General features: G+C 43.9%; 3 protein-coding genes across 6 annotated transcripts in view; 2 read left to right on the plus strand and 1 right to left on the minus strand.

Annotated features, from left to right (window-relative positions):
- The window catches only part of RBBP5 (retinoblastoma binding protein 5), a 37,788-nt gene extending 22,186 nt beyond the window's left edge, over window positions 1-15,602 (plus strand). For 2 of the 4 annotated variants that reach the window (XM_011957754.1, XM_011957753.1), the window contains 8 exons: window positions 568-687; window positions 775-928; window positions 1,027-1,098; window positions 1,725-1,842; window positions 4,476-4,545; window positions 4,960-5,189; window positions 6,786-6,977; window positions 12,931-15,602. In XM_011957754.1, coding sequence (XP_011813144.1) covers window positions 568-687; window positions 775-928; window positions 1,027-1,098; window positions 1,725-1,842; window positions 4,476-4,545; window positions 4,960-5,189; window positions 6,786-6,977; window positions 12,931-12,959 — 985 coding nt within the window. In that variant the 3' untranslated portion in view covers window positions 12,960-15,602. The remainder of the gene's footprint in view (window positions 1-567; window positions 688-774; window positions 929-1,026; window positions 1,099-1,724; window positions 1,843-4,475; window positions 4,546-4,959; window positions 5,190-6,785; window positions 6,978-12,930) is intronic. The other 2 variants (XM_011957755.1, XM_011957757.1) reach the window with 2 other exon arrangements.
- Window positions 15,603-16,177: 575 nt separating this feature from the next.
- TMEM81 (transmembrane protein 81) lies at window positions 16,178-18,614 on the plus strand. The gene has a single exon (XM_011957758.1). It carries the CDS (start codon window positions 17,422-17,424, stop codon window positions 18,187-18,189), a length of 768 nt encoding a protein of 255 aa, XP_011813148.1. The 5' UTR covers window positions 16,178-17,421; the 3' UTR covers window positions 18,190-18,614.
- A 3,944-nt stretch (window positions 18,615-22,558) lies between these two features.
- Window positions 22,559-27,326, minus strand: part of CNTN2 (contactin 2 (axonal)) — a 34,485-nt gene continuing 29,717 nt past the window's right edge. The window contains exon 23 of the mRNA XM_011957759.1: window positions 22,559-26,909. Within this exon, the coding sequence (XP_011813149.1) occupies window positions 26,800-26,909 (110 nt within the window). The 3' untranslated portion in view covers window positions 22,559-26,799. The remainder of the gene's footprint in view (window positions 26,910-27,326) is intronic.

Consider the following 27,326-nt stretch of genomic DNA (forward strand, 5'->3'; position numbering starts at 1 on the left):
GGAAGGCAGCGGAGCTTGCAGTGAGCTGAGATCCGGCCACTGCACTCCAGCCCAGGCAACACGGCGAGACTCCGTCTCAAAAAAAAAAAAAAAAAAAAGAAAAGGTTACAGTCAGTGAAGTCTGTAAGAAGGTGATGAAATAACTAATATTTTATACAGATTTCTAAGATTTTCAATGTCATTACAGTAAAAATGACAAAATGACATATTTAGTTTATTACCTCATTTAGAAGAATATCTTATATGTAAAACAGACCAGAGAAATGAAGTATTTATATCCATTTCACTGTAAACTTGTGAATTTAGTAAGCTGGTTTCAGTAGAGAGGTCTTGGAACTTAGTTAATACTGACAGTTTGTATATTTTGGGTTTAGGGATACACAGGAAGTATAAAACATACCCCCACTTCAAATTACATTTTGGTTAGGGAGATGACAAGTAGATATATAAGTATTCTAGTCTATTACTTAGATTTTTCTTCAGTTCTTCCCCAGTTTATTAGTCGTCTTGTAGTACTAAGGAACAGATTTCTGACCTCTGGTGTTGATATTTTTATCCTTCCCGTAGTTGCTTTTTAATTAACACAGCAGATCGAATAATCAGAGTTTATGATGGCAGAGAAATCTTAACATGTGGAAGAGATGGAGAGCCTGAACCTATGCAGAAATTGCAGGATTTGGTGAATAGGTATGTATCACAGCCTAGAAGAATATGTGATCATTCATGACCTGGGCTTGAGTTCCAGCTCTCCTTGGTACTTTCCTTGTCCTTTAGGACCCCATGGAAGAAATGTTGTTTCTCTGGAGATGGGGAATACATCGTGGCAGGTTCTGCGCGGCAGCACGCCCTGTACATCTGGGAGAAGAGCATTGGCAACCTGGTGAAGATTCTCCATGGGACGAGAGGAGAACTCCTCTTGGATGTAGCTGTGAGTACATTAGGACATTGCTCTTGTTAGTCACATAATCTAAAAAATCTGGAATCTGTTCTTAACAACCTATTTTTCTTTCCTTCACTAAAACTTAGTGGCATCCTGTTCGACCCATCATAGCATCCATCTCCAGTGGAGTGGTATCTATCTGGGCACAGAATCAAGTAGTAAGTGTTCTATTTTACTTGCTTTGAAACTAGATACCCCTTCTTTTTATCAAAGAACTTTATACATGGGAAGCTAAAAATTACCTTATTTATTTTCTTTTGCGTATGATTCTCACAACCTAAATTACATAGGTTCAGTGCATCTAGTTGCACTTTATTTTGGTGGGAAGGTCTTGGTCCCAAGTTGGTTTTCTGGCTCTTTTTAGGGAGAAGCTCTAGTGAACTCTCTGTTGCATTTTTGTATTATTTATTTGAGATACATTTTTCTTTTGCTTTTCTTACTTTCAGCTCAGTTTCTGTTTTATATCTTAATTCTACTTTGAACACCTTTAAATTACATTTGTAATCAGTGTACTTACAAGAAAATTTAACATTTTATCTCAAAATTCCTAAAATGAGCAAAGAAGGCAGTGACTCAAAAGAGCTACAGTTAAAAACTTAGAACGTTTAAGATAGAAAATACCTAAGCTAGTAAAACTTACAGATACCCATTTTTTTCTTATCTGCCAAATTTAATCTAAGAATTGTGAATTCCTTTCATGTTCAGATCTTTCATTTTATCATTAATGTGTAGATTACAGATTATTGCTTTCACGTATAGTTAAGTAGTATATTTTGTCGTATAGGAAAACTGGAGTGCATTTGCACCAGACTTCAAAGAATTGGATGAAAATGTAGAATATGAAGAAAGGGAATCAGAGTTTGATATTGAAGATGAAGATAAGAGTGAGCCTGAGCAGACAGGTAATATTTCTCAATTGCAGACAGGATTTCCTAAAGGGAAAATGATTGCTTTACTTAATATTCTTCATTTGTGTTGTAAATTTATTTCAGCACTTCATCTAAAATGTCCCCTTTCCACCCCACTTTTTTTTTTTGAGACAGTTTCGCTCTTGTCGCCCAGGCTGGATGCAATGGTGTGATCTTGGCTGACTGCAACCTCTGCCTTCTGGGTTCAAGCGATTCTCCTGCCTCATCCTCCCGAGTAGCTGGGATTACAGGTGCTTGCCACCATGCCCAGCAAGTTTTTTGTATTTTTAGTAGAGACGGAGTTTCACCATGTTGACCAGGCTGGTCTGGAACTCCTGACCTCAGGTGATCCACCCACCTTGGCCTGTAATGTCTGCTGGCATTACAGACATGAGCCACTGTGCCTGGCCTATGAACCTGGCCTTCTTTTTTCTTTAAGCTTACACAATCTCCATGGTATTTGGAGAGCCCTAATTTATAAGTTGTTAACTAAGGGCTTATATGGATATTCCCAGGGCTCAAGCAGCTCTCTTAACATATCATTGTGTATTTCCTGATTAATTGCAGATGATTGAGGACATACATGCAGCACCTAGCAAAGAACTCACCATGCTAAGAGTGCTCAGCTTTTCCCGTGTATTCTGTCACTATCGGGAGAACCCGCTCCCGATGTTTAATGTGGGTTCTTTTCTATTTCCTAAGTGTCTCGGCTGGGTTGAGAAATAAAGGGAAAGAGCACAAAGAGAGAGAAATTTAAAGTTGGTTGTCCGGGGGAGACATCACATGTCGGCAGAATCCGTGATGTTCCCCGAGCTGTAAAACCAGCAAGTTTTTATTAGCAGTTTTCAAAAGGGGAGGTAGTGCACGAATAGGGTGTGGGTCACAGAGGTAATAAAATATCACAAAGCAGACGGAGGCAGGGTGAGATCACAGGACCACCAGATGAGGTGAAATTGAGGTGAAATTAAAATTGCTAATGAAGTTTCCCCTACGCATTGTCATTGATAACATCTCAGGAAACAGGGTTTGAGAGCAGATAACCTGTCTGACCACAATGTGTTAGGTGGGAATTTTTCTCATCCTAATAAGCCTGGGAGCGCTACAGGAGACCGGGGCTTATTTCATCCCTTCGGCTTCGACCATAAAAGACGTTGACTGGACGCCTTAAAAGGGGCCGTCTATAGGCCTACCTTCAGGGTGCATTCTCTTTCTCAGGGATGTTCCTTGCTGAGAAAAAGAATTTAGCGATATTTCTCCTATTTGCTCATGAAAGAGGAGAAATATAGCTCTGTTCCGTCCGGCCCACCGGCGGCCAGTTCAAAGTTACCTCTCTTGTTACCTGAACATTGCTGTTATCCTGTTCTTTTTTTAAGATGCCCCAGATTTCATATTGTTCAAATACACATGCTCTACAAACAATTTGTGCAGTTGATACAATCACGGGGTCCTGAGGCGACATTTATCCTCCTCAGTTTACAAAGATGATGGGATTAAGAGATTAAAGTAAAGACAGACATAGGAAATCACAAAGATACTCATTGGGGAAGTGATAAGTGTCCATGAAATCTTCACAATTTATGTTCAGAGATTACAGTAAAGACAGGTGTAAGAAATTATAAAAGTATTAATTTGGGGAACTAATAAATGTCCATGAAATCTTCACAATTTATGTTCTTCTGCCTCGGCTTCAGCCAGTCCCTCCGTTCAGGAGCCCTAACTTCCAACAACATCACTCCTTTGTCAGTAAGAGAAGGGTCAAGAGCCTGGGCTCTGAAGTCAGACTGTCTTGGGCAAAATACTTCTTAAACTGAATTTCCTCATCTGTAAAATAGGGATAATAATAGTACCTGCTTTTTAGGGTTGTGGGGAGTAAGTGAAATAATTTATGTAAAGCACTTAGTATATATGCCTAGGCCATAATAAGCACTAAGATGTTAATTTCCATTATGATTATGACTGATTTTATCTATTCTGAGTTTCTAGATAGGAGCTCCTTAAGAATAAAGATTTGACGTTTTATCTAACACAGGGCTTTATAACATAGTAAGGTTTGTGCGGGTGAATGCTTAGGATGCTCAGTTGGCACTGCCAGTGAGTAATTAATGCCACAGATTATTGACTCCTGAGATACTTGATGGTGCCAGGAATCAGGGGATTGGGAATTAGGTTGGTTCTCTAGTTTGAAAGTGCTGGTCCTCACTTTTGTGATATTAGATAACTTGCATGCCTAATGTGTTTTAGGAGGACCTCCAGGGAAGCAGAATGTTCTAGATTCTAGGGTTACCTTCTGTCAGACCTTCCCAGATTTCCACATCAATTGTTCCTCCTTCCCATATCCTGAGCACATTACACATACCATTACTGTATTAAATGGAAACTATCTGTCTCCCCAGTTAGACTCTGAACCTTTTACTGAAGAGCTGTTCCCAACTATTTCTGGGTCATTGCACTATTTTCAGTGCCTAGCATAGGGTGGAAATTCAGCACATATTTGTTAAATGATTAAGTGAAGTGAACTGTTTGGTTTTCCTCCTTTCTCTGGAACTTCAGCTTATGAAAACCTTGAAGCTGCAAATAAAAAGCAGTTTTTCACTCCTCAAACATCTCCTGTGTTTCTGTCTTGTCAGGGGCTGATGCTGCAGAAGATGAGGAAGTGGATGTCACCAGCGTGGACCCTATCGCTGCCTTCTGTAGCAGGTGAGCCGGCCCGGAAGGCTGGGCACCTTGGCTACTGCTGCTCCTGGTCTCTGGGGGAGTACTCCACAGTTCCCCGGCCTATCCCTTCAGTCCTATCTGCTTATTAGCTAAAAGAGATAACTCGTTTGGTGTACAAGAAATCCAATGTAGCCTTTCTCCTCTAGTCCTATTTTCCCTTCACTTCTCCCTGATAGAGAATTTTAAGGAACCACAATAATTTATTTATCCTGTTTATCTTTATCACCAATTTTATCAATTACATTGTCTGATTCTCTTTTATTCATCTTGGCTTTCTTAAAGTTCTAGATCCATACCTGTTGCTTATGCTTAATATAGGTGATAGAGGAAGGGCTCATGGTTTAAGCAACTATCTCCTCTTTTTTCCAATCCCTTGTCTGATCCTGCTCCAAATAGTGATGAAGAGCTGGAAGATTCAAAGGCTCTATTGTATTTACCCATTGCCCCTGAGGTAGAAGACCCAGAAGAAAATCCTTACGGCCCCCCACCGGATGCAGTCCAAACCTCCTTGATGGATGAAGGGGCTAGTTCAGAGAAGAAGAGGCAGTCCTCAGCAGATGGGTCCCAGCCACCTAAGAAGAAGCCCAAAACAACCAATATAGAACTTCAAGGAGTACCAAATGATGGTAAGAGCTGCATCTTCTCCCTCTGGCCTGACAGATGCCACTCTCTGCTCCCCAGCTCAATCTGGTAATTTCCTGTTTCAGCGATTTTACCTTAGAGGAATTTTCTCATGAGTCTATTTTATAGTGCTTTACAACTTTATAATGATTGCATCTGTGTTCACTTCTCTCTTAAAATGGAGAAATTCTGCCCTTCAGTACTTTGCCTAAGATGCTGCACTTTAATTCTTCTGACAGCCGGCTCAGAGTTTATTACACCATTCTTCTTTCAAATTTTTCCCCATAGAGTGGTTTTATTAGATGTAAAGTACTAGTTAGACTTGGACAATCATTTCATCCTTCCTGCCACCTTTTACAGTCTGACCTGGGAATCCTTTATTATCATGTCTTGGGATAGGTAGGGGTGGATGGGGGTGTGCATTTACTATTGAGCATCCTCCTTCCTCTTCTATGTTTTTTCTTTTTTTTTTGAGACAGGGTCTTGCTCTGTTGCCCAGGCTGCAGTGGAGTGGCGTGATCTTGGTTCACTGAAACCTCCACCTCGCAGGTTCAATCAATTCTTCTGCCTCAGCCTTCTGAGTAGCGGGGACTACAGGCATGCACCACCATGCCTGGCTAATTTTCATATTTTTAGTAGAGATGGGGTTTTGCTGTTTTGGCCAGGCTGGTCTCAAACTCCGGACCTCAAGTGATCCACCTGCCTCAGCCTCCCAAAGTGCTGGGATTACAGGTGTGAACCACCGCACCCAGCCCTTCCTCTTCTCTTTTAGCTAACTGCAGATCACATTTTGCAACTACATATTTTCCTGATGTTACTGATTTCTGTGTCTACTCTGTTTCAGACACTCTTTGGTATATATACCATTGCTGACTTTTACATCAACCCTGCAAGTTGTTTTACCTGCTTTTTAAAGGAGAAAATTTAGGCTGAGGTTACGTGTAAGAGGTTCTGTAACTTGCCTAAAGTCTCACAGGAAGTGGTGGAGTCAGGATTCTCATTCTAGTCTCTCTAATTCCAAAGCCCATTCTCTTTCTGCTCTCACATGCCTCTCTGTGTGTGTGTGTGTGTGCGTGTATGTGTGTTCCTTCTTCTGGCTTGGTTTGATAGTATCAGTGCATCTTTCAGCTACTTGTTCAGTTTAGAGTTACCGTGGCTTGGCATGAACATGTAAGCCAGGGGTGTCCAATCTTTTGACTTCCCTGGGCCACATTGGAAGAATAATTGTCTTGGGCCACATATAAAATATACTAACAGTAATGATAGCTGATGAGATTTTAAAATTTGCAAAAAAACTTATAATGTTTTAAGAAAATTTGTGAATTTGTGTTGGGCCACATTCAAAGCTGTCCTGGGCCGCAGGTAGCCTGTGGGCCACAGATTGCACAAGCTTGCTATAAGCCATGTGTGCCTTTTGACCAAGCAACTATCTCTCATTTAATGGCCACTGTTTTGTAGTTACACAAATAAGACAGACTTTTCTCTTTATAATTATTAATTGATCCGGTACACGGAGCAACATTCTTTGCTCAACAAAGTTGTGGTTGGGGCGATGGGACTGGTGTCATGTGGATTCCTTTCCATGCCTGTCTGTCCTGCAGAAGTCCATCCACTACTGGGTGTGAAGGGGGATGGCAAATCCAAGAAGAAGCAAGCAGGCCGGCCTAAAGGATCAAAAGGTAAAGAGAAAGATTCTCCATTTAAACCGAAACTCTACAAAGGGGACAGAGGTTTACCTCTGGAAGGATCAGCGAAGGGTAAAGTGCAGGCGGAACTCAGCCAGCCCTTGACAGGTAAGGACACATTGGGAGCACTGTCTGGCTTGCTTCGTGGCCTTGCTTTGTATAGCCCTTGACTATATTTAACTGCAACATTTTTTCCCCCTCCCTTCCTACCTTTTTCCCAGCAGCAGATAATCTCTGAATTTTAAGCTGCTGCTAAGGGCAGGCTAAACCAGAATTAATTCAATGGCTCTTAACCTTGGGTCTGTAAATAGTTTTGAAGAAGTCTACATTCCCCTGATGTTACATGCAAAATATTATGTGAATATTTTTCTGGGGAATATGTCCATGGCTTTCATCAGATTCCTGTAGGAATTCATGACCCAAAAAAGGGTAAGAACCCCTGGCTTAATTCATTTCTTCATCCCTATTTGCTCTTAGGTTTTTTGTTTGTTTTGTCTCAAATGAAAGAGCCAGACAAGTAGCCAGAAATACAAGCTTGTTTTATATAGTCCTTGACTGGTTCACTGTAGCATCTTTTCTCTCCCTCTCCAGATTGTTCAAATCCCACAGGTAGTGCTCTCTCTCTCTTAGTAGTCCAGAAGCAATAATGAAATTGTTAGTAGTACCATCATGTTAAGGAAGAAGATGGGGTTTGTTTTGGTTTTTAATTTTTTTCCAGTGTCTGAAAACAGGAGGAAATGACCAAAAAGACAGAAACTACAGTATCTGTGTAGCATCTTAACACCTAAGCCTTTTGATACATAATATTTGAGTTTTCTCACTTTTAGATTACTGAGGGATTTTTATTGGGGGACAGTAAACAATTTCTGTTTCTTACCAAATATTTGTGAGCCTAGACTAATTGATCTCTTGTTTAGAAAATGTTAATCAAATTAGAATCCATTTCTGTGTAAACATTGGGCTTTGGAAATTTTTTCTTCTTTATATAGAAGCACTGCTTTAGTTGATACAGTATTCTCAATTTTTTTGTAGCTAGTTGGTAGACTCAAAGGTGGATTGATAACGTGTCAGTGGTTGTGTTCAGGCTCCCCCTGACTTTAAAATTTTAATCTGAATGTGTTCAAATGTGATAAGGACTAGAGTGCAAAACAGAATTCTTTGTTTAATTTATAACTTACATGATTTAATCATTGTCTGTAAACATGAATTCTCTTACAGAGAAGCTGAAATAGACTCAGTTATTCATCATTTTGAGTATTCTAACTCAAGTTTACTAGATTTTAGACTTTAGTTTTTGATAGCCCAACACCATACCACTGAGTACCAATATTTTTTTCCCAACAATATTTATGGTGGTGCACTGATGGTTACCACCTCCACATTCAACCCACCTAAGGCTGTGTTTGTGTATATATACATATAATGCTATGTGTGTGTATTTTTTTTTTTGAGACGGAGTTTCACTCTTGTCCCCAGGCTGAATTGCAGTGACGCGATCTCAGCTCACTGCAACCTCTGCCTCCGGGTTCAAGTGATTCTCTTGCCTCAGCTTCCCGAGTAGCTGGGATTACAGGTGTGCGCCACCATGTTCGGCTAATTTTGTATTTTTTTAGTAGAGATGGGGTTTCACTATGTTGGTCAGGCTGATCTTGAACTCCTGACCTCAAGTGATCCACCCGCCTCGGCCTCCCAGAGTACTGCGATTACAGGCGTGAGCCATCACTCCCGGCATGTTTGTATATATTGTAAAGTAGCCTGGAGCAGTCATGTGGGCATTGCCAACAAAGATTGCAGATTGACTAGATGTAAATAAAAACAGTCCTTCCAAGCCCACTTCTTGCACACACTGATGCCACTACAGAAGAAACGCAATTTAAAGTTTAAATAGATTTCCCTGGCCCGGAGAGCTAAAATGTTTTAAGAGTGATTTAAAATGTGGCCAAACATAATTAATTAAAACACTTTAGGATAGTCTTATAGCTTCTTAAAACCTGTCTATCCCTAATCATGTACTTTTCAAAAGGAAATGTATGGTAAATAAGGCTTACACCTGTAATTCTAGCACTTTGGGAGGTTGAGGCGGGAGGATTTCTTGAGCCCAGGAGTTCAAGACCAGCCTGGGCAACATGGTGAGACCCCATCTATGTAAAAGGCAACCAAACAAACAAGAAAAAACCTTGAGCTGGGTGCAGTGGCTCATGCCTGTAATGCCAGCACTTTGAGAGGCCAAGACAGGAGGATTGCTTGAGCCCAGGAGTTTGAGACCAGCCTGGGAAACAAAATAATCAAAAAATTAGCCAGGCGTGGTGGTGCACACCTGTGGCCCACCTAGTAACATAGGAAGCTGAGGCAGGAGGATCGCTTGAGCCCAGGAGTTTGATATTGCCGTGAGCTATGATCACGTCGCTGCACTCCAGCCTGGGCAACAGAGGGAGACCCTGTCTCAAACAAAAATAAAATCAGCCAGGTGCAATGACTCATGCCTGTAATCCCAGCACTTTGGGAGGCTGAGGCAGTCAGAATGCTTGCGCCCAGGAATTCCAGACAAGCCTGAGCAACATAGTGAGACCCTATCTCTACAAAAGAAAAAAATAAAAAAAAACTCCAAAAACCTCAAAGGGGCATTGAGGTATAGTTCCAAGACTTCCACAGAAGGATTACATCTGCCTTTATTGACCAGCTGCAGTGTGCTTTGGATCTTTGTGGAGGTTGAAAATTTGGGGGAGAGTGATGAAATTGGATATCACAGATAATTCCATCAAAAGTCTGTTTTAGGGCAACCTGTCATGTTTTTATATGGGATTGTTTGGGTGCGGGAAGGGCTTCATCCAGTAACGTGGTCATCTTGGAGGGCCCTGAGCAGGCTGTTAGATTGGTACCTGCTGCTGATTTGCATGTGGCCTATCACGACCACTGAGGGAAGCTCTGGCATTTGGATCTCATATTCTTCCATACCTTGGAGATTTTCAGTAAAAGCCACTATATAGTCATTGTAGATTTCCCACCAGGTATTAAGAAAGGAAATCTGATCCAAAACTTCTGAGGCCAAACCATCTTCAAAAATCACTCCAGTCTGAGGGTTGTATGTGTAGATTCCAGGTTTTGGTCCCCTGCCCCATAGACAACTTCTGCATTTGAGCCAAATCATTCAAAGGCAGGATTATAGTCATAGGCTGTGTTACTACCCAAGTTAGATGAATGACAACTGTGTGTTAATATCTGTAGTTGACCAGTTATTGTAGAAACTGTTCCTTAAACTGATTAGCCCTAACAAAGCTGCCATAGTCTGTTGTCTGTTTTAACAGGAGAATATGCATTTCAAGGGAAAATTGGCAGACAGACCACTCTAGAGATAATCTGGCCATCTGGAATCTGGGGCTATAGAAAATTCTTTCCTGTCAAATAGCTTGTCAGTGTTGGCTAGCACTAGAGGGCCCACATTCATGCGAACATTTTTCTGTGTGAGTGAGGACCCAAAGTGAAGCTTGGTGAGGGTAACCCTGAGCTTGGGACTTTTTGGAAGGACAAGGCTAACATAGTCTGCACTATCTATCAAATGCTTCTTACTTACTTTAAATACTCTCCAGAGGACAGTCCTGAGACCAGAAACTTGAGATGTGAGCAGAATCACCAGCTTCCTAGTTGTCTGTGATTGCTCAAGGATTGCCCAAGAGGTGGGGCTCCTTGACGGTAAACATCAGTAGTAAAGTGGGACAAAGGTGTGGTCGGTTACATACATGTTCTGAAGGCCTCATGGGATGGTAGACTTGAAGGGGTTGGTGCACACCTGGGTCTGTTGGAGATGGCAAGGGCCAAAGTGAGCAGAGGTGACACTTCTGGGAGTGGACAGGCACCATGCAGATTTCCCTGTCTGGGGCTGTGCTACACCACTGCCCTGGTGCCAGCCCATCACCCCAGGGCTCTGAACCACCTCCAAGTCACTTAACTGAATCTGGATTTTTTTTTTTTAATGCTTGGTGGTTTTGTTTTCCTTTTTTCTCTTTTTCTCTCCCCTCCCTCCCTCCTTTCCTTCTTTTCCTTCGTTTCCTTGTGAAGACTAATTTATGAATTCCTGCTAGAATTAGGGTAGTCTTTCTCACTCTATGAGATGTTACTAGCTAACCAAGGTAGGGTTTGAAATCTTGATTCAGTGTTCTCTTAGGCCGACCTCGATTGGGCTGCTACTGGAAAGTACCAATAATAGTTGGTCATTTTGAGCTGAATTTTCCTACCTATTACATTCCTGGAGATTTCCTTTATGTTGCAGCTAAATAATATGTTTCCTTGGGGGCAGTTGCTGCGTCAGGTCTTTAAATTGGCTGGAGTCTTCTGTCTTGCTATTTCTGTGTATCTTATCTTGCTCATAGTACTGCTTGCTCTGGTTTTGATTTGTTGCCTGATGCCTCAGCAAGCTTTTGTTTTGTTTGGTTTTTATTTATTTATTTTGTGTATTCAGAAGAACAAGGATGGTATAGAAACATGAGCTGCCCTCAGCTAACCAGTGTAAGGCAGCTCATTAGTCATCTTGAGTGCCCATTACTAATGCTGTTGATTAGTGATCAAACCACTTTCTCCTATTATGATTTAGATTTAAAATGGCAATGTTGTATTCATTTTTAAACGATTACAACTAAATTGGTCAGGGTACCTGTGGGAATAGTTGGTGAAAATTGCCTTAAAGTAGTTAAGGCATGATATTGAGTCTTGTGGAGTGGATTTTTCTATCTCAGGAGGTTTTTTAAAAATCAATGCGGCCGGGTGCAGTGGCTCACGCTTGTAATCCCAGCACTTTGGGAGGCTGAGGCGGGCAGATCACTTGAGGACAAGAGTTCAAGACCAGCCTGGCCAACATGGTGAAACCCCATCTCTACTAAAAATACAAAACAATTAGCCGGGCGTGGTGGTGGGTGCCTATAATCCCAGTTACTCAGGAGGCTGAGGCAGGAAAATCGTTGGAACCCAGGAGGCGGAGGTTGCAGTGAGCTGAGATCATGCCATTGCAATCCAGCCTGGGCAACAATAGTGAAATTCTGTCTAAAAAAAAAAAATCAATGCAAGGAATTCATTGTGATTTATGTTGAGAGAGATCTGAAAAACCGGTGCTGAGTAAGCTTTTAATCTGACTGAACTATGAAAAGTTTAAATTTGATTTTTAGCAGCATAACATTCAGTAGAAAGTTTGTATCTCATTGTAACTTCAGTGTGTTCTCAGGCACATGTGAATATATTTTTATTGTTAGTTTTCATTTGTGCAGGAACTTTAAAAATCAAAGTTATATAAATCGGTACTTTTGTTTCATAATTTGGGCGATTATTTTTTAACCATTTTACCTTCAGGTGCTCTCTGCCATTCCAAATGACACCTGGGAGGATTTTTTTCACCTTCTTCTCTTTTTACACTTCCTAGTTAATATTTCACAGCAGCTCATTTAAGGATGTCTCTCAGAGGTTGAGCAGCTTCTTGGAATAATCAGGGAAGTGTTCATTTCATTTTACTATTCAGGATATTATTTATCAATCATCGTTCGTGTGTAGTAGTGTGGACAGTAGCTCTCGAACATTTCACCGTATTTGGGATTCTAAGGTGATAAGTATGTCACTTAAGGAACTGTGGTGCTGGGAGAAGGGTTTCCTGTTCACTTGTTAATCATTTAGTGACTAATCAATCTTGAAATATATGAAGGGTTGAAAGGTGTGGTACCCTAAAATTTCTTCTCCTCTACTTACTGCACTTTTTGGAATGTTAAACATTATTTATTAGCACCTTAGAGCATGGTTAGCAGCTTAGAAAAAATGTAGAACTCTGATCATTTTGCTTTTCCCCCCACCCTTTGGGACAGTACTGAGGAAAGTATTGGGGTGGGGGGTTTTAGATTTGGATTGTTTTGTTCAATAAAGAGTAATTGGGAGTTGGAGTTGGTTATGACTTTTCTTAAAAAGGGGAAATTTCTTGGTCCACGTGTGCTTGTAATGCATCATCCAGCATTCAGTATTTTTGTTCTTACAAGTAACTGGTCTAAATTGAAGCTAAAAGAAATCTTTTTGTGTCTAATCTCTTTAGCAGGAGGAGCAATCTCAGAACTGTTATGAAGACCTTTGAAGTTCTTCATTCTTTCCCACTTTGCCATCATGTGGCCTCTGGACACTGTGGTCAGTCATTTGAAAATTGACTTTAATTTAAAACAAAGGCGTGTACCTCCCACCCAGGAGGTGGGAGGGTGAATTTTATGTTTAAATGAAGAAGTGAATTATGGAAGAAGAGTATACGACCTTCCCTTCCCTTTCAAGCATAAGTCCAAATAGACTCTCAGGAATGAAGATTTGTGAAGACATCAGATAGGAATTTTGACTCATTTAAACTTTGATGCCTAGTTACGTTGCTGGAGAAAAAATACCTGTGTTTTGCTCATCTAACTGTATTGTACCCAGCGTCATTTTGACCTGTCATTTCCTATCTCCCATTTGCCTTCTGTCCTCAATGCATGTCCTCGAGTGACTTCTTATCTGAAATTTTGCTACTGGTCTCCTAGGAAAACTTTTGTTGCATACTCTCATTTTAAACTTCTCCTCTCCCCTAATACCTCCTATATTTCCATATTGTGTGCAAAGGATGGGCAGAAAAGAAAGTGCTTGAAAGATTTCGAATTTTCAGAAAGGGAACAATAAAGGCCCTCTCTTCCTCCCATACCACATTTTGCCCAAGAAGCCGGGCTGTAACAATTCAGGGTTTTCCCTTGTTTTCCTCTCATTGCATGTTTCCCTCCAATCTTGGTTCATTGTCATTAATCATGGTTTTTGAGGATAGCTAGTTTTATCCATCTCCAGCAATGAATCATCAATAGTTCATATTGCTTTACCTGTGCTGGCTTCCAGAGATGGAAACAAACCCAGGTGTCTCTCAACAAGCTACTTTTTTACTGGGTTGGGGGAATCTATGCAAGGAGTAAAGTAAAACCATCCAGAATCAAAGCAGCAAACCACATAGTTCAAATCAGAGATCAAGGTGAATTTTTTGTATCACTGCCTGTGGAAATCTAGCCTCATCAGTCATTGCGTTTTTTCCCTTCCTGTACCTGTGCTCCTTTTTCTTACTGTGTTTTCAGTCACTTCCTTTCTGTGAAAGGTTGCTTAGCTTTTTTTTTTTTTTTTTGACATTTGTTGTTCTTTATATAAAAATAGCAGATTGGATAGATGTGTACGTTTGATGTTTGAAATTCTCTGAAAATCCCATTAGGAAACCAGGTGTGAAAAGGGCTCAGTAGCTTCTCTGAGTGGCGTTTTTAGCTGACTGGAAGTGCTTAACCTGGATTGTCTTTTTTAATCAGTATTTTAAAAGGAGAATTTAAATACTGTGCTTACTGTGAAATATATCAGTTGGTGAGCCGGGTGCGGTGGGTCACGCCTGTAATCCCAGCACTTTGGGAGGCTGAGGCAGGTGGATCACCTAAGGTCAGGAGTTCGAGACCAGGCTGGCCAACATGGTGAAAGCCTGTATCTATTAAAAGACAAAAATTAGCTGGGCGCGGTGGCACATGCCTATAATCCCAGCTACACCGGAGGCTGAGTCATGAGAATCACTTGAACCTGGGAGGCAGAAGTTGCAGTGAATGGAGATCGCACCACTGCCCTCCAGCTGGGATGACAGAATGAGACTCCATCTCAAAAAAAAAAAAAAAAGAAATATATCAGATATGTCAGTTGGTGGATGCTCCTATAGGTAACCAAACACACTGATTACCTTTTAGATTTTAGGATAGAAATCAAAGTAGAGCACGTCAGTAAGAGCCTCTTTGTCTCACTCCATCATTTGGAACCAGTATATTCAGTAGTCGAAGAAAGAGCTCTCCCTGAGTCAGTTGCAAAATGTCTATATTTTTAGATGCCGCTACTTTTTTCTTACTCGTTTTGAGACTGTCATGAGTTAGACCAGTGGTTGAGATGAGTAGGTGGCTCACTAGACATGTTTTTGTTTTGCAGACATTATATGCATTCCAGTCCTCTGCACTATACACTGCAGCAGTGTGCAAAGTATGGGACTTAGAGGGTTTCTGCCATATTTCCATGTGTGAAGTAGTTGGCTCTGCCTGTGCATTTGGATGTTTGTGCTATGTCCACCTCCTAAACTGGCTACTGAGAAAATCATCTTCAGCCCTGTCAAATTGTCTCTGGCGGTAGCTCCTAATAATTATTTATGTTTTTGGAATTTTTTTCTCAACTTTTAAAACCTTCTATCCATTTCAATTTGAATTATTTGATTTGTACAATATATGTATATTCTCTTCCTTTTTGTCATCCCTGCCCTGCCACCCCCAAAATTTTGTTTTTAAAAATATTCTGGGCTGGGCGTGGTGGCTCACACCTGTAATCCCAGCACTTGGGGAGGCCGAGGCTGTTGGATAATCTGAGGTCAGGTGTTTGAGACCAGCCTGGCCAACATGGTGAAACCCCGTCTCTACTAAAAATACAAAAATTAGCTGGGCGTGGTGGCGGGCGCCTGTAATCCCAGCTACTTGGGAGGCTGAGGCAGGAGAGTTGCTTGAACCCAGGAGGCGGAGGTTGCAGTGAGCCAAGATTGTGCCACTGCACTCCAGCCTGGGTGACAGAGCAAGACTCCATCTCAAAAAAAAAAAAAAAAAAAAATTCTGTAGTTTTGTACAAGATGAGACTTAGCCTTGGGTACTTCTTGCTGAAGCTTTAATGCTTTGTAAATAAAATCGGATGTTTATTAAAGAACAGGTGTAGATGTTTATTTGTAAACACTGCTCATGTCTGGAACTTTCTGGCCACTTTGCTTTAGTACAAAGGAAAATGTGGTTTCCTGTGTTGATACTAGATCTTTCGGTGTGAAAAGATAGATCTGGCTGGGGTAGGGAGTGGACAGGTAGTCTAGATTTCTGCCTCTAGATGAGATTATAAATAAATGATGCAAGCAGAAAAGTTGTTGATCAAAAAGATCATCTAGTAATGATCTGTCTTCCAATTACTTAACTCAGTATAGTTTTGTAATTACTCTGAAGAGGCCGTAGGACTAGGCATTCTGGAGGTTACAAAAATGCATGCAAGGAAGTTCCTGCCTTCCAAGGATCTTTCTTCAAGTCTACGTAAGTACAGTTAAATTCTTATTAGCCTTTTTTTTTTTTTTTTGAATGAAGTAGCTTTAAAATTAAATGCTCATTGTCTCCTAAAGATAAAATGTTTCACAAAGTCTATGTAAGTCTTTGATTTTAATGTCAAATTTGAGGGTCTACTTATTAATCTTCTATGTGATTGAGAACTCCATCTTTGACATCATAGCTGTTTCATAGCAACCTTGACCTAAGTGAATGATGAGCTCTGTTCTGTAGGGTAAAGGGAGTAGGCCAAGAGTCAGGGAGCATCACGCATCCTCTCACTCAAAATATATCTTCGGTATCCTTGGGAAGGAAGAGTGCCTAAAAAGGGGAGAGGAAGCTGCCTTTGACATAACCTTAAACATTCTGATTTGAAATGGTCATCTTGGCCCTTGTCTTTATGAACTTCCGTTTCTATTTAAAATACCTTACACATTGAACAGTGTTTTACACTTGACAAAATGTTCTCACGTACAGTATATCATTCGATGCTCTAAGTGACCTTCCTCAGATAGGCAAGGAGGTCTGAAGTTACAAAGGAGGAAACAGAAATTCAGGAAGGGTAAGTGACTTGCCTCCCAGTCCAGAGTTCTTAATCCTTTTTATAGGAGGTTTAGGAGCATTGAAATAATTCAAGTTAATCTTCCTTTTTTTAGACTTTAGTATTTGTTTTTATTTGGTGACATTTAACTGGGGCTTTTGAAACCCTTAATTTAGATCCTAGTTTATAGAAGGGAAGGGTAAAGGTGAGGAAGAGTGTAACTTCATTATGCATTTGAGGTAATTTGGAAATTTACTTCAGTTTCTGAAGTCTTTTCTTCTTTGTCTTCCCAAGAGGTGGATTTAAAGTCATTAAAAGAACACGAAAACGGCCAGTGTGGTGGCTCACGCCTGTAATCCCAGCACTTTGGGGGGCTGACGTGGGTGAATTGCTTGAGCTCAGGAGTTGGAGACAAGCCTCGACAACATGGTGAAACCCCATATCTACAAAAATAGAAAAATTAGCCAGGTGTGGTAGCCTGCACCTGTAATCCCAGCTACGTAGGAGGCTGAGGTGGCAGGATGACTTGAGCCTAGGAGGTTGAGGCTGCTATGAGCTGTGATCATGTCACTGCACTCCAGCCTGGGTTGACAGAGTGAGGCCCTGTCTCAAAAAAAAAAAAAAGCAATGAAAAGAATGAAGACTGGTAAGGTGGTTATTTTATTAACAACGGTAGATAGTAAAGCAACACCGTTATGTTTTTTTCCTGCCTTGTGGCATCTGTTTATAAGGACTGTACTTTTATTTATTAAGTTGTGTTGTTTTATTGACAATACATGCATCGTTATCTTTTGACTTTGAAGGATATCTCATGTCAAAGGAATCAAGTTATGATTTGTAGAGGATTCAGCTGGAATAGCTTGTGGGTGCTGGCTAAGGGTGGCAAAATGCCTACCGAGACATGAAGATTTTGGCCACTAGTTTTGCCCTTGGGAGCCTGGGGTTGGCCTTCTACCTGCCTTTGGTGGTGACTACACCTAAAACACTGGCCATCCCTGAGAAGCTGCAGGAAGCTGTGGGGAAAGTTATCATCAGTGCTACAACCTGTACGGTCACCTGTGGCCTCGGCTATAAGGAGGAGACCGTCTGTGAGGTGGGCCCTGATGGAGTGAGAAGGAAATGTCAGACTCAGCGCTTGGAATGTCTGACCAACTGGATCTGTGGGATGCTCCATTTCACCATTCTCATTGGCAAGGAATTTGAGCTTAGCTGTCTGAGTTCAGACGTCCTGGAGATTGGACAGGAAGCTTTCCGGTTCACCTGGAGACTTGCTCGAGGTATCATCTCCACTGACGACGAGGTCTTCAAACCCTTCCGAGCCAACTCTCACTTTGTGAAGTTTAAATATGCTCAGGAGTATGACTCTGGGACATACCGATGTGATGTGCAGCTGTTAAAAAACTTGAGACTTGTCAAGAGGCTCTATTTTGGGCTGAGGGTTCTTCCTCCTAACTTGGTGAACCTGAATTTCCATCAGTCACTTACTGAAGATCAGAAGTTAGTAGATGAGGGATTGGAAGTTAATCTGGACAGCTACTCCAAGTCTCACCACCCAAAGTGGAAAAAGAAGGTGGCGTCAGCCTTGGGGATAGGAATTGCCAGTGGAGTGGTTGGTGGTGTGTTAGTGAGGATTGTCCTCTGTGTGCTGAGGGGGGGCCTGCAGCAGTGACAGCCTCAAGAACGTAACAGCCTTGCTCCTGAAGATCTGGCTGCCCAGGAAGCCAAGCTAGCTTTTTAGGGGAGTGTTCTGGCTGCTGGTAGTGGATCAGCTTAGAGGGAAGGCTCCCATGGCCAAAAGAATGAGTGGGAGAAATGGAGGGGACAACCTCCTGGGAGCTATGGGCAGTAATCTAACTTCCTTATGTCCCATGGATCTCTTCCTGATCGTCCCTGCCTATTGGGTACCCAGGAAACTGCAAGCATTGCCTGTGTTCCTGGAAGAGTTCAAAGAAGCTTGCATTCATTTTCTACCCTTTATAACTTGGATGCCTCCCCGCCTCCATTTCCCCTCTTCTGAGCTGTGTATTCATGTAGAGGGATGTATTCAGATTTTCTAATGAACATTTTTTTCTTCAATAAAAGTAATTCACGGTAGCTGTATGGAGACGTAACTTTTTCTTTTCTGCTCTTTAGTTTCTTGTATTTGTTTAAATTGTCCGATAATCAGTCTGGCTTCATTTTCCTCAGGTATCTTAGAATAGACATTAAACAAATTGTCTGCTTTTGGGGGCAGGGCATGCAGTGCTTAAGCCTATGACAGGGGTTGTTAGTAATGACATCCGGCTCAGGTGTGTAACAGTCACTGAATATTAACAAATTGCCTGTTCTGCCCAGGTAAATCCCATTTGGTATTAATTGAATTTCTTGGCAAAACACTAGATTCTTCACCTGGCGGGTTTCCCCTTATTCAGACAGCACTTTGGCTTGCCTCTGCTCCAGTCCTTTTAGCTCTTTCAGTGCCCTGAAGCTTGTATTCCTGGGAAGGTCAAGTATTGGTTTCTTACAGCAGCCAAGGCCCCCAAGGGAGGATTAGTACTTTGATTCCTCCATAGGAAATCCAGTCTTAAGACTCCAAGGCCATTTGGACCATGTCTGAGATAATTGGCTTGTGGAACCATCAGGGGAAAGGCTCTTGGCCACCAGCTGAGCTACTTCTTTTTTCTTCCTCTCACTTTTCTCTGGCTACAGGAGGTAGCAGAAACCAAAGACCAGTGATTCTCTAGACATGTGTCAGAATCATCTGGATGATCTTGTGAAAAATAAAGTTTCTTGAGCTCTAATCCAGACATTGCCAACTCAGTTTAAATTATGGTCAGAGGATCTCTATTATTTCTTTTACTTTTAACTTGTAAAAATTTCAAACCCATAGAAAAGCTGAAAGAAATGTTTAGTGACCATCCATAGACCTTTTACCAAAATTCACCAGGTAGTAACATTTTGTCACAATTATCTTTCTCAATATAGATTGATTTTGCTAAACCATTTGAAAGCTAGTCACAGACGTTGCAACTCTTTACTCTTAAACCACGTATGCATCTCCTAATAAAGATGTTCTCCTCTGTAACCACAGTATCTTTATCACACTAAGAAAATTAATTTCTGGCCGGGCATGGGGTGGCTCACGTCTGTAATCCCAGCACTTTGGGAGGCTGAGGCAGGCAGATCACGAGGTCAGAAGATCGAGACCATTCTGTCTTACACGGTGAAATCCTGTCTCTACTAAAAGTACAAAAAGTTAGCTGGGCGTGGTGGCGGAAGACTGAGGCAGGAGAATGGCAAGATTTTTTTGTATTTTTAGTAGAGACGGGGTTTTGCCATATTGGCCAGGCTGGCCTCGAACTCCTAACCTCAGGTGATCTGCCTACCTCGGCCTCTCAAAATGTTGGGATTACAAGCGTGAGCCACTGCTCCCAGCCAAGGTTGACCCACTATTGATAATAAGCTTGATCATTTGGTTAAGGTGGTGGATGGCCAGATCTTGCCACAGATGTGTGGGGGGTGTGTGTGTGTGTGTTTTCCCCTTTGTAATTCATGGTCTGTGGGGTAATACTTTATGATTATATGGCTCTCCAAAACTGTTCACATATTTTGGCATCCATTGTTTTTGCCTTGTTCATCATTACACGTTGGGGACTGCGAACTGGCAATTCTTTATGTTCATCTTACCTATATTAGCCTGCATTTCTCTGTAAAGAAGAGCTTACTCTTTTTACCCTCTTTTTATTTTTGAGGTCTCAATAGATTCTTCTTATTCAGTGAACTATATATAATCCACTATCATTTTCTTTTTTAACTTTTTAGGTTTAGGGGTACATGTGCAGGATTGTTGCATAAGTAAACTGCAGTTAATGGGGGTTTGGTTTTCTTGATGTTCAAATTGTCCCCAATTTTGGCCAGTAGAAGTCCCCTCAGGCAAGCTCTTTTGCCCTTTTGCTGAGGTTTTATTTGACATTGAGCATTTTCTTGCTTCTAGTGCAACATGGTATCAGGTTCACATTTGGACTCTCCTTGCCCCAAACCTGAATCTAGCCCTCTTTCCCCAAGGAACCCTGGTCCCTCTTATTGTGGGGAATAGCATTGAGAAACCAAAGTTTGTGTGTTGGGTGTGCTCATTGCTGTTGGGGAGTCATTGCTCCTAGGCTGTCTCAGTGTCCTAGATGTGTATCATGAGTTCAGAGCATCTTTGTTGTTTAAGGTTGTTAGGTGGTTCTGATGTATAGCTAAGGTTGAGAACTACTGGCTGAGGCCCAGGCATAGGGAGTCATTTTACTATTGCTCTTATTTTAAAAAAGATCTTACGTTTTACACACACCCTTACCCTCATTCTGTCTACTTCAGAGGGGACGGATTTCAGAAGACCTGGGTTCTGGTCCGGGTTCTGGTCCTGGTTCTGCTATTGATGGCGTAATGGAGCAAGCTACCGGACATCATCTTTGAAACAGGTGATTGTGAGGATCCAGTGAGATCCTGTGAGGTAAACTGAAGTACTGGACATGAGTTCAGGAATATTATTGATGAAGCATTCAGTACGGGACAACTTGCTGAGACATTCAGGAGATAGCCTGCTGTACTTTAAGCAAGCAGTCTTGACACTAGAAGACCATGAAACAATATCCTACTTTATACGTAATGAACTCAACATGACATCGCTGAGGAGGGAGGAGGACTGATGGGTAGTCCCATTTTCCAGATGGAGAGACTGAGACCCAAGAAGAGCTAAATAACTTTTCCAGTGCTCTGTTGCAGCCAGTAGTCAAGTATGAGATGGACTCTTGCACAACTCTCGCATTGTAACCCTCTGTGCATTGGGCTCTAGAGTTTTGACTCCAAGGATGTGAAGGGATTGAGCAGAGAAGAGAACAAAAGATGCCCAGTTGTGTTAGTAAAGCAAAAGCTGTTGAATTCTGTGCAGGTAAGCTACCATTGCAGGCTCAAGGAGATGCTGACTGGACTATATTTGGGATTTAGAGTGGCTGGTGTTCCCACATCCCCGTTGGGGGCAAAGTGGAAGAGATGGCCCTTTTGTGAGATCATGCTGGTGTCCGTGCAGGCCCCTTCTGACGGAGGCTTGCTGGTCAGCCTGGGCTTCCGGGTACACAGCTAATGAGTACTGGGGCCTCCACTCACTGTCTTCCTCTTCCCTGAAAAAAGCTGGGGGCATAGTCAGCATGGAACCCTACCTGCTTTACACTGAAGGGCTCAAAACACAGAGCCGTGCAAGTGTATCTTCACACACATCTTCATCTGTAATAAAAGTTTGATAGGCCAGGCACAGTGGCTGACGCCTGTAATCCCAGCACTGTGGGAGACTGAAGTGGGTGGATCACCTGAGGTCAGGAGTTCAAGACCAGCTTGGCCAACATGGTGAAACCCTGTCTCTACTAAAAAAATTAGCTAGGCTTGGTGGCATGTGTCTATAATCCCAATTACTCAGGAGGCTGAAGCAGGAGAATCGCTTGAACCCAAGAGGCAGAGGTGGTAGTGAGCTGAGATTATGCCATTGCACTCCAGCCTGGGTGACAAAGAGTGAAACTCCGTCTTAAAAAAAAAAAAAGTTTGATAAATGGTTATTGAATGTGTGAGAAAGTGTGGCTGGAAAGTGACTAGTAATTCAAACCCTTGTGGCTCCTGTGAGCCAAGAGTAGAGGCAGCAGCCTCGTTCTCACCAGATGTATCTCTGCAGGGAGGCTTTCCTTTGGGACCATTGAGTCAACACCTCAGAGATGTCTTAAAAATGAGGGAACCTTGAAGCAGTACCATCTCATAAGCATTGTTTACTGCCACTGTATTAGGTAAAGCCAACTGATGCTAGCCAAATGCCTGCTTGTTCTGCTTGGACCTGCCTTGAGATCTTGGCCTAATTTTTCCCCCCTCCTAGGACTGAATGAAGTAATATAGACTGTATGTTGTAACTTTGTTATATTTCACTGTGTGAGGGGTGAAAGAAATTCTTGGATAAAAGCCTCTGGAGTGACAGAACAGGACAAGGAGGTATGCTTTAGCCTGATGATAAAAACACCCACAGCTTGTGCCAGCTGCCCCAACAGGTTGAGAAACCATCTTTATTTAAGAACTGCCTGCTACCAGAATCAATAAATAACTACCATTACAAGAAATACAAGAGAGAAATAGTAGGCCAGTGGGAGTGGTTCAATTTTAACAAACACTGAGTCAAGTCAGTGGTCTGATGAAGCCCTAGCATTTGCCAAGCTGAGCCTCTCTAAGCTGTGCAGGCCCTGGATGGGATGGGTAAGTTGGAGGAATCTTGGGGCTGAGGCAAGATGTATCCCATCTAAGGCCACTAAGTGTCATAGACCCCAAAGGCTGCCTGGGGCTCTGGCCAAAGCTATCTGACCCATTTTGTTTCTCTCATTTTCCTTTATGTCCTGTCTTCCCAAAGCCTATGGCCATATACACAAGTCCACGGGTGTCCCACAGCTACCAGGTGCCTGTTTCCATGGAGCTTTTTGGAGGCACATAGAAAAATGCCCATCTAATCCCTTTTATGCTAAGAGCCTCTCTGGCAACCCCCATCACATCCAGGAGGAAGCCTAGGGTAGGTAGGTCTCACCCAGGGAGATAGAGCACCACTGTCCTGCCAGTGGCCACAGGTTTGAGGATACTGCGTCTCCGACCGACGAGCCGGTTGGCAGTCCCGTTCTGAGACCAGGCAGAGAAAAGATTCCTGTGTAGCTGGGGAAGAGATTAAGGGAGTCAAACATTCTTAGCCATTTTGGGCTCTTGCCCAGAGTACAGGCTGGCTGGCCCTGGGGGCTGCCCTAAAGAGGCTGGGTAAGCACTGGGCTATAACCAGAATTCCTGGATGAACCCCCTTAATGGCTTCCCCTAAGGTGCGGGGCCACAGCAGGTGGGATCTCCAAGACTTCCTGGGCTGAACACTTTGATTCTAAGAGTCTCATCTCTGGATGAACACTTGGAGCATCTCCTACGCCTCTGGTCACAGCTTCACCTTATCCTAGACCCCATGTCAACAGCTGCCAAAATTCCTCAAAAGTCCCTCAAAAAGAAGCGTCTTCCTTATTGCAGGGCCTCCTGGAATGAGGAAGGTCATTCCAGAGGTTTTTTTTCTGATGTCTAACCTCAGTCTCATCTGTTGTTACTTTATGAAAAGAAAAAGACACCCCCCACCTACCCCCATGGCCTTGCCACTCCCTGGCACCATCTGTATCATTTGCTGCCCTGAACAAAAGCAGATAACCTGATCTTGCTGGCCCCTGAGACTCCGTCTGGAGAGAGCTGCCTTCCCCCTGAGGCTGGGTGTACATCTGGACTGTTAGAGCAACAAGGACCACGGAGCCAGGGCAAAGGGCTCTGTAAGGGGAGCCCAAATGTATGCAGAATAGAGGGCACTTGTCTCCCTGGGCCCTGAAGAGGTGCTTACAGGTTGTTCCTGTCCCTAGTCCCCAAGGTGTTTACTGGCCACTAAGCTGTGGGGTAAAGTACTTGTTCGTGGCTGTTCCTCTTGCTGCCTCCTCTGGGGCTTGATGTGTGAGAGGAGATAACCCAGAACCGTGGTCTCATGATCACAGTGAAAATAAGCACACTGTCAACTCCCCCAGCCCATCTGGGCAGAGAACATGAAAATCAGAGAACCCCTGGGCAGGAGGGGACTCTGAGAAGCATCTCATCTAGTCTTCCGCAAGCAAGCTCATGTATAAGTCACTCTAGCAGGAGGCTGTTGCATTTTACAAACTTGCATGTCCTCAGGTCACCTATTGTATTATTAAACCTTAGTCCTCTACCTGAAATCTCAGGCTGCAGGAACATCTATTTTATTGTCGGTTCTATCCCCCAAACAAATTCTGCCTGCACAGTGGTTAGGTTTTCCTGGGGCTCAGTTTTCCCTGTTTAAAAACCCTTCGTGGGTCTCCCAGGAGGTCTGCCTTCCTCCCCTTTTTAGTGGACCTCATTAGCATTAAAGTACTTAGTTGTGAATAAGTATTGTTGGCCTCAAGCAAGTTTAGGGGCCGTAGCCTCCAGCTTCACTGGTTAGGTCCTGTGCCAAACCAGCTCCTCCCTCGGCCCAGCAACTGGACACCTATCCCCTGCTTCCCCTGATGCAGACCGAGGCAATGAGGAAGGAATTGGATAAAACTTAGAAGGACGTTTTGTTCAGCATCCCCTTTCTGATAGAGAACCAGGCACAGGCCAAGTCATGGCCAGAGGGGAGCCAGGAGGGATGCTAGGCCAAGTTTGGACTCCCTGTCAGGGAGAATGGTCATATAGCTGAGCTCCTAGCACCCTTGCTTGTAAGGGTGGGGAAGAGGTAAGGAGGCTCTGATTAGCCAGCTCCAGGAAAGCTGACCTGGGCGGGGGGTGGGTGGGTGGGTAGGGTGCAGTGGGGGTTTGGTGGTGGCAGGGAAAAGGCATGTGAGCTTGTATTTTTAAAAAATTGTAGTGGGTAAACATCAACATAAACCTGCCCAGGAAAATAGAGCAGGACTTAAAAGTTTAAAAAACCATAACAAAATAGAGCTCTAACTGTAAACTACAGAAAACAGGCTCGGAGCTTCCGAGGACATATGCCCTTCAAGATGCCTGTCCCGCTGCCCCCCGTGAAGGGCCACCTGTCGGAGAACGGGCTTTGGGGTTTCCTGGTTGTGCTGCTGCTCTTGCCTAGGGAATCTGCTCTTGCTTTGGCCTCTTTTCTTGGGGCAAGAGCGAGGGGGACAGGGAGCTTCAAGTCAGCACTGCATGTTGAAGTTCAGTAGAAGCTCTGCCCACACCTTGGACTGGAACCCAGCCATGCGAGTCCCCATGATCACCAATCCGAACCCCTTGAAGTAGAATTTTCATACCCTACTGACTCTAACCACCTTTTTAGCCAGGCCATAGCCATTCAGCAGTGCCTCCTTCCTCTGGGTAGACAAACAGTCTTGAACAGAAAGGTGGGAGACTCGAGTTCTTAACCCAGCCCCATCTCTTCTGGGCTGTGTGACCTTGGGAATCCCAGACCCTCTCTGGACCACCTCCATTTCCTCATCTGTAAAATGAGGGACTTGAAGAAACTGAGCTCTAAGGCCTCTTCCAGCTCTGACATTCCATGACTGGTGGTATACCCAGAGCTCAGGAAAGGATGGCCCATTTATTAACCCCTTTTGCTCTGGGGAAATGCAAGCAGTCCAAGGCCATCTGGGAGCGGATCTGGCCAGGTGGTCCTAGGTATACCTGGGAGCAGGCAGGGCCACGTTTATCCTCTGCCCTTCCCAGAAACCTCCCAATTCCAGGACACATAGCATGAATGCTGCATTCCCCTCCCAGGCAGGAGTGAGTCAGTTCTGGGAGAGCAGAGTCTGGGGCTGCAGGTCGGGGAAGCCGAGCTGACTGCAGGCAGCGCTGGAGGGAGAGGTGGGCGCATGATTGGCCATCTCCTGCCCAAACCCTGGAGGGACTGTGCAGGATGGGTCTCGGAGGGGTGGGAGACCCCACCAAGACAAGCCCTTTAGTCACCTAGCCACCTGAAGTGGCGCTGTTAATCTGGGGATGACAGGGTCAGGTTGGCAGTGTTGGCTGAGAAGGCAACGTCACCTGGGTTGTGACTATCTCAGACCAAGGCTGGTGCCGCTTTCCACCAAAGGCCCTGGCCTCTCAACTCTTTTTAGCTCCCACTCCAAGCAGTATCACCCCCTCAAAGCTGAAGGGGCTCAGGCTCCCAGCCTCAGGCATCGGGGCGCTCGTTCTCAGCCGCTTGGGCAGGCGGGAGCCCCTAGGGAATCATCAGGGACAGCGTCAGGGTCCTTGCCGCTGCTCGAGGGAGAAGGTAGGAGAGTTCTTGGTCCCAGGGCTTGCCCTTCTCCTTAGACTGAAGGACGGTGAGGTGTGTACTTCGCCCCAGTTCTTCAGCCTGTTCATGTCTGGTGTTCCCGCTGGGCCTAGGACTGCTCTCAAGTGCGGAGTCCATATAGGGTCCCAGAGTGCCATCTCTGCTGAGTTGAAGACACGTTTTTAAACCCCCTTCTTCCTATGGGCCTGTTCCTTCCCTCTGGGCAGCCTAGAGCTCAGGTATAGGCATCAGTGTCATCATGGAAGTTACTGTCTGGTGCCTCTCGATTTAAAGAAAATCCTTGCGTGGGCTCTATCCTGTGGCAGAATATAAAATATCCTACCTCCTACAAAAAGGGCACTGTTTTAAAGTAGGTATTTAAAACCAGCCACTCTCTGGCACAGTGTCAGGCCACCTTGGCAGCAGGAAGGGGCCGGCCGGCTGTGTCCATCGGAGGTGGTGTCCAGCTGCGGTGCAGAGGGAGGGGTGCCAGGATCAGAGCTCCAGGGAGCCTATGAGGATGAGCATCGCCACGGAGTGGGAAACGATGGCGCCAGGGTGTGGTGCTGGGCGGACTGCCAGGTTCTCCACCATCATGCTTGTGCCTGAAACCAGCACAAGCTGAGTCAGCTGGGCCAGGGACTACCCTAGCCCCACCCTTGTGGCAAGATTGAGACCTTTCCTAAGGAGACCTCACAGGGCCAGCTGCAGGCCTGGGAGCGGACGGCTGGGTGTTCTTTTCAGCGTGACTCCTACAGTGTTTTGTAGACCCTTTGCTTTTGCTGGTTGCTTTTCAGCCTCCCCCTGCACCCTGCTCCCTTCCCTGGCCCTCGGGGATGGTTTGCAGGGTGGGTAGAAAGGTGGTGGGAGCAATTCTAGGACTACTTTGCACTTGGTTCCTCCCTGCCTTCCACTTTCCCTTGCGGGTCGAGACTGGAGTTGGCCTGGGTGGGAATGATCCCCTCAGGCATCTGGGTGGACCCTGGTCCTCTCGAGGGGATAAGGGCAGGGGAGGGGCAGCA

This window comes from Colobus angolensis, unplaced genomic scaffold (genome assembly GCF_000951035.1).
Source record: "Colobus angolensis palliatus isolate OR3802 unplaced genomic scaffold, Cang.pa_1.0 Scaffold449, whole genome shotgun sequence".
In the NCBI taxonomy this organism is placed as follows: Eukaryota; Metazoa; Chordata; class Mammalia; order Primates; family Cercopithecidae; genus Colobus; species Colobus angolensis.